The 10,600-nt window shown below is 29.3% G+C and overlaps 1 protein-coding gene across 2 annotated transcripts; it reads right to left on the reverse strand.

The window, feature by feature from the left end:
• Positions 1-4,872: 4,872 nt before the first annotated feature.
• On the reverse strand, positions 4,873-8,218 carry LOC111681050 (myosin regulatory light chain sqh). 2 transcript variants are annotated; one of them, XM_023442766.2, is made up of 3 exons: positions 8,065-8,218; positions 5,518-5,944; positions 4,873-5,442 (listed from the first exon to the last, which is right to left on the reverse strand). In XM_023442766.2, the coding sequence occupies exons 2-3, from the start codon at positions 5,935-5,937 to the stop codon at positions 5,338-5,340; spliced, it is 525 nt and encodes a 174-aa protein (XP_023298534.1). In that variant the 5' UTR covers positions 5,938-5,944; positions 8,065-8,218; the 3' UTR covers positions 4,873-5,337. The 2 variants fall into 2 exon arrangements, with proteins under 2 accessions (XP_023298534.1, XP_046802802.1); XM_046946846.1 differs by lacking the exon at positions 8,065-8,218 and adding an exon at positions 6,966-7,117.
• Between the last annotated feature and the right edge of the window lie 2,382 nt (positions 8,219-10,600).

Here is a 10,600-nt window from a genome sequence, read left to right on the forward strand (position 1 = left end):
TTTACTGTGTTTTATTTTAATGGGAAGGTTTATAGGTTTGTAGGGTCATTATGGAATTTGCTTGAACAAATTTAACATAGAATGCAATGGATTGTTAAAAACCTTACTTTATAGTGGCGGTCCACACTGGGAAATTGTTATTGAGAATCTTCTTTCATAATTCTCCTTAATGTCTACTTTGTTTCTCTGAGTGCAAGAAACTTAGTAACGCGGGAGAGATGATCATTATCTATCTCTTAGACACCAAATTGTTTCAAAAAAGTATCCCCATCTGCGATACCGATACTTAAAAGTTTTCTATTGATAACATAGAATCAAAATTTTTGGAAATTAAATTATTAGGGAGGTAGATTATCGACGCTACCGTTTAAGAAGAAAATATGGAAAGCAAGTCGCTATTTTGAGTTAATTACGGCAAAAATAATTTTAAAATTTTTTTTAGAATATTTTTTGTTTACAATATTGTCGTAATTTTTAGCTCATACAGAAAAATATTTAAAAAATAGTTTTTTATTTGGTTAAGTCCATTTCAAAATTTATTAGAATTTTTTGAAATTTATGTGCCCTTTATAATACAATAAAAATCATTTTGCGGACCAGAAATACACCAACAAAAATTTTAATTATTTTTCCCGCAGACAATCTCAAAATTACAGAATTTTTGACATCCATTTCGAAAAGTTTTCAGAAAGTTTTTTGAACATATTATTCCGAGATCAAGATTTGCAATCGCTCGTAGGGAACTGACGATCTTTTCGAAAAAATAGTTTTATAAATTGCTGGTGTTTAGTACATTAAAACTCATCGTTTTAGAGGTATTCATCATAAAAAGAATTCCACGGGACATCCTACTGTAGTTCTGTATGTAAGTATATTATATTTTAAATGCAATATACATGTTTACGTGACTTCAATACCAATATGTATTTAATTTATTGTACATACAAAAAAAATACGTTTTTAAAATAATATGGCATTAAATTTATAAATATTTACTTTTTGCATACATATCGAAATATATATACATATTTAAAATAAATAAATTAATGCAATACAATACCCAACAGTTCGACGGGACAGTCCCGAACTGACACTTAACCTACCACTTGTGGTGGCCCCTAGCCACCTGACTACCCAGGTGACCGACCATTTTAACATAGGCTTGTCCTACGAATAAGTCGATCGTCACTCTACACCCTACAAAGAGACTGTAAAGAGACGATTGCCTTCGCTCTCGCTTACAAAGGGGACACTAAAGTGACGACTGTCTTTTGGAAGTACAAAAAAACAACTTTTAAGACTATAATCTCTAGGTTACTATAATCTCTAGGATGATAGTAAAAACACGACTGTTTCCGCCCCCGCTGAAGTGAACAGGTGGTTAACTATTAGTGGAAATTACTGTCTTTTTCGTATGCATTGACTCTTTGTCGAACTGCTGGGTATGTATATTTTAGTTACACCCTAATATATGTACATACACATACATAATTGTTTGATTGACTTTCGCATAAGAAAATTTCCGTATTTTCTTAACAATCATGTTTATAATCTTATTTTTTTCGGTTTAACTGTAATAACTCTGCTTTTTGATACTTATTACTTTAATCTGTAATTGACCATCACCGGTCTATGTCCCAAACTAGAACACTTTAAAACTCGGAGACCCATAAGGATCCATTGGGATTCCCTTTAAAAAGAAACAAAAAAAAAATAAAAAGAAAGAAGATAAAAATTTTGGAGAGATAAGTGTGCTATTTGCTGAATTCCTATCCAAATATAGAAAGCATGTTGATAGTATTGGAGGGAATTCTACGAGGACCGACGTCTAAATAGCTAATACACTCCCCTGACAAAACCTAGAATGTCGCCTTTGCTACACCTAACTACATCTCCTAGATCTACATGGAATGTTTTTCCTAGCCATTTCCTCCTCATACCACCAGTACAGTCGCAAAAGTCACAAAATTATCTGCTGTCTTTTCTTCGTTCACACACAACCTAAAAAACTACTGTGTGTTCAAGACCCATTTACCCAAAAATAGGAGCCTATTGTGCAGTGTCCGGTTATGACTCCTATAAGAATTCTAATACTCCTCCAGTCCAATCCAAATAGTACACTGGTTGCCTTGGCATTCAACCTAGGTCATAAGGCCATAGATACTCTGCATTGCAACCAACTGCGCCAGGATTGGTTGGAGGAGTTCCTGAAATTATATTACAGTGCCCTTTATATTTTTCGATACCATTTAACTTACATTTTGAATTTCATCGAAATAAACCATAAAATACTTATGTATATTAACAGCAATTTGTTTTCGGTTGTATATTTTTGGGGCATATTACCTAAGGCGATCTATTTATATTTATAATTTTTACTCATGGTTGTTTTTAGCTATTTATAACAAGCCATTTTCCTCCAGACATTTCCAGGACATTGGCTGGATTTTTCTGACATACAACTTCAGCTACATTTAGTCGAGACACTCACCTCTACAATGATCGTCTTAACGCTTTAGTGTTGCCAGCCAAATGTAAGACATAAAGAAATTTCCGGAACTGCCCGATAAAGCCGAAAATTCTATAAAACTAGCTGTGCGTAGTATAATTCTCCAACGTACTTTCCTCTAGAAATATCTTTTAACTTATAAATTAAAAATTTATTTTCTTATGTAAAAACATATAATAAATTGACTGTCATTTGGGAAAACTCGAAAAGACAACTTGTAAGAAAAGGCGGAAAATCGATTTAAAAAGGCAATTAAAACCTCATTTGTTTACAGGTGGACATACATAGTTATTGTTACAATTCAATAATGCTCCTTTTTATTAATAAGAGGACAAATTCAATAATAGCCAAAAATGTTGAACAATCTCCTGCTTTTAATAAATTTCAATTCGGAATTTCAACTTGCAAAAAATTTACCAAATTTTGTTAACGCCATCTATGGGATGTTTCGATTATACAGTAAAGTTAGGTGTTTTTGCACAAATTCGCTATGACCTGGTTCACACTGGGAAATTTTTGTAGAGAAACTTTTGATTTTGTGTGTGAGAGAAAGAGATGGTTGATATTTCTTTCTCTTTCTCTCACACACAAAAATTAAAGTTTCTCTACAAAAGTTTCCCAGTGTGAACCAGGTCTATATTTCTTATACATATGTACACACATGGAGTTTGCCAGTTTTGGAATATATATGAAAATAAATGGATTCTGATGTTAATCATCTTTGACCTGGTTCACACTAAGAAACTTTTGTAGAGAAACTTTTGATTTTTGCATGTGAGAGAAAGAAATATCCACCCTTTCTTTATCTCACACATAAAATCAAAAGTTTCTCTACAAAAGTTTCCCAGTGTGAATCAGGTATTTGTTGTTTTTGAGTTCAACATTATAGACTTGGTTAACACTGGGAAACCTTTGTAGAGAAACTTTACACTTTTGTGTGTGAGAGAAAGATAAAGAAATATCAATCATCTCTTTCTCTCACACACAAAATCTAAAGTTCCTCTACAAAAGTTTCCCAGCAGGTCAAACTTCGCAGTATTTCCATACAAAACAACAGAAAACGTCACTGTTTGTTATCAAAACAATGCATGTTTTATAAAAAAAGAATAAAATTCTAAATGTAATATGAAAATTAATGAAAACATAAATTTGAAACAGAAAAATATATCGTGAATTCCCTATAATTTAAACTAATCGATAAAACGATAATTTTAGGTCGGGTTTTTTAGATATAATAATATATATTCTTTGTTTAAATCTAGTTTAATATATGTTTTGTGTTTTTTCCGTAAACAGTAACGTTACTTAGGGCGGGTTTCTTACTCCTTAGTTAAACTAGGCTTAACTTGCTGTTATATTAAACTCGGAACAAATATATAAAGTCCTCCTATATTTGTTCCTAGATTTAAACAAAGAATATAGATTATCTTTATCTAAAAAACCCGACCTAAAATTAAGCTCAGTTAACTTTGTTAGTATTGCCAACTTTTCACTCAAAAACATAAACAATGGACAGCTGCTTTTTGCAAACAATATTTTTGTAAAATGGAAAAATTTGGAAAAATGTTAAATAAACATTTAAAACAATAATAAATAAAAGAAATCAGAAAGTTGCAATTTACTTAAAATATTAAGTTTTTGTTCTTCCGAAATCATTGTTTAATTGTTTTGTTAATTGTGTTTTCTCACTTATAACTTGAGTTTAATTGACCAATTACACTCAGTTAAACTAAGATAATATACAACTTTACTGATAACTGAAAAACACAAAACATATATTAAACCAGGTTTAACCAAAGAATGAAAATTATCTTTATCAGAAAAACTCGCACTTAGTAAAAATTTATTTTTTTGCATTTGTTGCTTATGTTTAAACCACCTCCATTGGACCCTTAAAATAGCAAACAAAATTAACTAATTGAGTACTTGGAAACAGCTTTTTTTAATTTAATCCCTAATCATTCACCTAAAGCCGAATCTTATATATAAAATCTTATATCGTAAAACGCATGCAACCCTATAAACACCGGGGTGATATTTAAAACAGGAGTTAGGTGAATACATCGGTCGATATTAGGTGAAGACAAACTGAAGCAATAGATAATATATGTGTAAAATATCTGTTTTGATAGTGGATATAAAAATATTATTTTCCAGAAAGTTATTTGAATCGTAAGTACCACTTTATTCAATTTTTTAAATTTATCATCAATGTTTCACATTTGTAAAATATTTATTTCAGTAATAAGTAGGTATATGATGAAAAAATCAATTAAATGTTTAAATTAAAGCATAGACTTGCGAACTTTTCCGTTTAGCGAATGGATGTTGTGTAATTGAAAAACATATAATGAAAAAATGTATTTATGGATTATGTATAAAATTTTATTCAATATTTAGATATAAATGATTTTCACGTTAATACTTATAAATGTGATATTCTTAAATTGTTTTTGAAATGGCATACAGAGTTTTATAATGATAAAGTATATAATAGTAACATTAAGTACTCAAATGTACTTGCAAGATATAGTACATAGGGATTACAAAATTGCAGAACAGGAAATATTTCAAATATAAAATAATTTATATAAATACAATAGGGTAGGGTGGCTTTTGTTTTTTTTATCAATAAATTTTCACATAATTTTAAAGGATTTCTAGAAGATATAACACCAAGATGCCTTTAAAAGTGAAGAGAAAAATGTACACTCACAAGTAGAGAAATGTTAACTTTTTTCTTGTATTAATGATAATTTTTACAGTTAAATGAACAAAAAGTATTCGGTTATAAAATGGAGGGGGAATGTCTTTCCGAATAGTGGCATTTATTGTTCGTCTTTATCTTTAGCACCATGCTTGAGAATTCTCGTAAATTCGATATAATCAAAGAGTCCACCCTTGATAGGAGCTTCACGATACATTTCGTCGACCTGAAAAAATTACAAACAAAATATAGTTAATGACAACTAATGATAAATTCTGATAAATAAGTAAAATATACGTACATCTTCATCTGTGAAACGATCTCCCATTGTGGTAAGAAGTTCACGTAAACGATCCTCTGGAATTACACCATTATTGTCCTCATCGAAACAACCAAATGCATTTTTAATCACATCTTCGGGATCGGTGCCTTGTAGGCGTTCACCGAATAATGTTAAAAACATTGTGAAGTTAATTGGCCCAGGAGCTTCATTCATCATGGCTTCTAAATAGTCATCGGTTGGATTTTTACCCAACGATGCAAGCATATCGTGTAAATCTTCCTTTTCGACAAAACCATCACGATTTTGATCAATCATATTGAATGCTTCTTTGAATTCTGCAATCTGGGCTTGATCAAACATAGCGAAAACATTTGATGTGGCGCGCTGAGCACGTTTTTTGGTAGTAGCGCGGCGACCGGCAGTTTTACGTGAAGACATTTTGATTCTAAAATTAAAAGGGAATTAAATCATATTGATTCTTAATACTTCATTTATTGATTATTTAATAAGACAAGAATAATAAAAATACTAATACTAATCAACTTAGAGAGTGTTTCTGAGCCGATAGCTATACATAAAGGTGGGCACCCACTGTAGTGGACCCTACCCACTATAGTGATGTAGGGTATAATTATTAAAATAAAAACATACATACATATGTACATATATGTACGTACGCACAACGTTAACATTAAATTGTGAGCATTGAACTCTTATTGATATTGACTTTATAGATTACACAGTATAGAACTTTGAAACTATTTTTTTACATTAGTAAAATACTATGTACCTACAATCTTTCAGTATTTTAATAATTTCCAAAAATAGAATCTTTTAAATGTTTTTCTGACAGTTTTCTAAAAAGCCTTGTTGGATTTTCAACAATGATACTTATTATTTTCCAATATTGATTTTAAGATTAAAAATGATTTTTCCTCTATAAAAGGACATAGTCGGCAACAGTTACTTTAGGAAGTCACAGTTTTGATATCTAATAGTAGATAAAGATAATATTCATTCTTTGGTTAAACCTGGTTTAATATACGTTTTGTGTTTTTCAGTTATAAGTAAAGTTACTTATTATCTTAGTTTAACTGAGTGTAATTGGAAAATTAAATTCTGAGAAAACACAATTAACAAAAACAATAAAACAATGATTTCGGAAGAACAAAAACATAATATTTTAAGTTAATTGCAATTTTCTGATTTGTTTTGTTTCATTAATTATTGTTTTAAATGTTTAACATGTTTCCATTTTACAAAAGTATTGTTTGCAAAAAACAGCTGTTCATTGTTTATGTTTTTGAGTGAAAACTTGGCAATACTAACAAAGTTAACTGAGCTTAAATCTAAAACTGAAAAACACAATTATCGGTTAAAGTACGCCTAAAATTGTTCCGAGTTTAATCTAACAGCAAGTTATGCCTAGTTTAACTGAACAGTAAGAAACCCGCCCTTAGTCTTACAATGAACTGAATGAACTCAAGGTTTCACTGATGAAGATACGCAATAAATATTTGTAGGTCCATTTTTACACATTGGCAACAACTAAGGCTAGGATTTTATAATGCAAATAGCTTGTTCCTAGTTATAATAATTGTACTTTATTAAGATCTCTCCACAAGCTTATCTTCCAGTATAGATACCTATAATGAGAAACAAATTATCGGTACTTTAAAGACCTAGCTTTTGTTATTAGCAAATTGTAATGATAATCTTAAATCTTAAAAACTTTTCTAATTAAGATTAACAAAATGTTTGTCCGTCTGTCAGTTCAAACATCTGTTATTCAATTATGTTTAAATATGTTTTTTATATCATTTATTCGTTGCTGTTGTTGTTACTTTGTTACCAAAATTAGTAAAAATAGTTTAAGAAAACATTATCAGTAAATTGTGTCAACAACTTTTGAACGAATAATAAACACAATTTTTAGTAAATGACTCATAACTTCAATTTTCGTAGATGTTTTTGTTATATTTTAAACATATTTATGTGTGTGTTTTTGTGTGCATAAGAATTGGCAAGTGTGTTTGTGTGCAGCAATAAGAAAACAACAATGAACAAATTGTATTTGTGGAACAAATATTGCTCATTGCTTTTGGGTGTAAATATTTTCATTTATCTTATTTGATTTTGCAAAATCCACGAAAAAAAAACATTGTAAATAAATACCATAAAAGGTAAAAATTTCATTACAAATTCTAAAATAACATTAACATTCAATTCACACAGTAAAACACGAACTTTATAGGTAGGTATTAATTCAAAAATGCAAAGTCGATTGAAAAAACATTTTGAAAATCCTACTTGAACACAAAAATAGAAAGAAATGTAAAATTTATTAATTTAATATTAAATTATCTTTCTTAAATGTAGATACAGGGCCAAGACAATGGGATGATTCATTAAAATGTAATGGAAGAAAATACATTATTATCTTTTAATTAAGCCCACAAATTTTTACACATCACCAAAAAACAAGAAAATGTAAATTTGAGCCGACACATGATTTGTTTTATTTGCTTAATGGAAAACTAATTAATCACAAATGTTTTTACTTACATGTTATTTGGTTTAATGTGTATGTATTTAAATTAAAAAGAAAAACAAAGATTAGTTTCTTCCACAGAATTTTAATATTATATTTGCCTGCTACTTAAAAACACTCCCAAAGGCCTTTGATACTTCAATACGATTAATTAAATTTATCGTCAACTGGCCAGGGTTGTATACGACAAATATTAACGGCGGCGGCAACTCACTAAATATGTCGGCGGCGGCTTAAAATCGAATGTAAGCCGGCTAAGTTTTTAACTACGTTTAGTTTTCAAAATTTTCTACAATTTTAAATATAAACGGAATCCGAGAGATCAAAAAGTGGGTTTTTGGAAGCAAATATATTGTTTTTAACAACAAAACAGATGAAAAAATATTGAAAATTAAACAAATCAAGTTTTACGAGAATCGGCCTATATTTGACCTTATCCTCCATATAAAACTTCTTGCAGAAATTTAGTTTTTAAAAAATTTTGCATAAAGAAAATTATCAATAACGTAAAAACAAAGATATTTTATTTATTCAGTAATAAAAAAAGCCAATTTGGGCAAAATAATATTACACAGTCCTGTCTGTTCTCTAAACTGAATCCGAGTAAATTTCTCGTTTAAAAACGAATTAACGTAATTTTTCTCGTTTTAAAACCGAGTACACAAATCTAGTGGAAAGTAAATCGAATGTAATTTTATTATGCGTTTCACTTTTAAAACATTATTAGAGTGTATGAAAACTCGCAACTCTCAAGACAGATTATTCCTATTTTAGCGGTAATTTCTTTATGATTAAAATAATAAAATAATTTAAGTTTCAATGAAATTTTTTAGTGATATATGTAAGTACGTTTGCATCATGGTAGAATTTCGCTACAACCCACTTTCTTTGGCCAAAACTATTTTTTATGTCGCATTTTAACAATTTTTTCAATGCAGTATTGTAGGCCATGTTTCGGAGCTATAGAAAATGTTTTTTTCATCAACATTAAATTACTCTTTAATAACAAGCCACCAATGTTGCTTTTTTCATAAAAAATTAAATGTAATTTTGAATACAGATTTTTGCAGATTCTTTTTTCAACTTAAGCGAAAAAAATCATGTTGGATATAAAAGATAAAGGAAGTACTTTAATAACACAAGTTTACAAATTAACATTTTTGTTTGCTCATGGAATGAAACATATATTTTGGGAATGTGCTATGTCCGGTGCTTAATTAACAATTTTTATTTTTTTCCTATAGAATGCGGGAGTACGTAAAACATGGATGTTTGGTATAACTTCTTAAATTTTTGCGATCACCAACTTCATATAAGCTTTTAATAAAAGTCCGACCTCTTCCCAGTATGAAACTTGAAGAATCTGTTTGCCAAAAATAGTGAAATTTTATTCCAACTGGCAATATTTTGCGTATTTTTGCTATTTTCGGGAAAACTGACATTTTGTTATAAAGGGGTATTTTTTTATATTCCAAAATTTAGCAAATATCGTTAAATATTGGAGAATATCGTTAAATATTGGAGAATAAAAATTTAAAGTTGTATAGTAATTTATAACTATAATATTGCTTAATTTAATTAATAACTCAAATTTATGTTTTCGATAAATTTGAAATATATCAAAAATATTTTTTTAACACATTTTTAGTTTTGGCCAAAAAATTGGTCATCTGAAGCTCCTTTTTAGATATATTTTAATTTTTTAACATTTATCATTTAAAAGGTTTTTTTGAATCCATGTTTAACAGTGCACTAAAACACGGATTCAAAAAACCTTTTAAATGATAAATGTTAACAAGCACGAATACTAAAAATATTTTGGGAACCATTATAAAATAAAAAAATGGTTTTTCAAGCTGGGTGAATTTTCCTTTTAAATATTTAAAAACTGTCTAGCCTACGAAGGGACAACAGTAAACCCCATAATAATAAATTTCGTAAGAATGGCAATTAACGCACCTTTTTTAAGGTGCATCTAATATTTTAATTATATTACGAACAAACTACTACTTATGATTACCCCTAGCCCACGTCTGCCCAGGTTACTCGCAATTTTGACATGTGCTTGGCCTACGAAGAAATCAATTATCACCCCATAGATTACGAAGAGACAGACAAAAAGCTTAAGCTCGTTTCAAAAAGGGATTATCTTACAAAGAGTATTTCCGTGACGAAAGACGAATTAAAGCCAATCAGGTGGGTAGACATTTTTGGAAATCACTATTTTTACAGACGCATTGACTTTTTGTGCAGGGTACATATGGGCTCTATTTTCGTTGACTAATATGATTTTGTTAAAATTTTCATTATTTCAAATATTCTGAAAATAGAAATGAAAATAATTATTTATATTTTGTTAAACAATGAACATTTTTTAAATGTTATTAAAAACATTTAAAAAATTTACGTTTTATAACGGCTAACATGAAAATCGCTTCTTATATTCCAAACACTTACAACAAGCATGGTAACACTGAATATTTGTGCAATAAGCAACGCTGCAAATTTTTTATCTTACTATAGTGTGACAACTGGTTGGCAACGCACTTA

The sequence above is a fragment of the Lucilia cuprina genome, chromosome 3 (assembly GCF_022045245.1).
Source record: "Lucilia cuprina isolate Lc7/37 chromosome 3, ASM2204524v1, whole genome shotgun sequence".
Classification (NCBI taxonomy): Eukaryota; Metazoa; Arthropoda; class Insecta; order Diptera; family Calliphoridae; genus Lucilia; species Lucilia cuprina.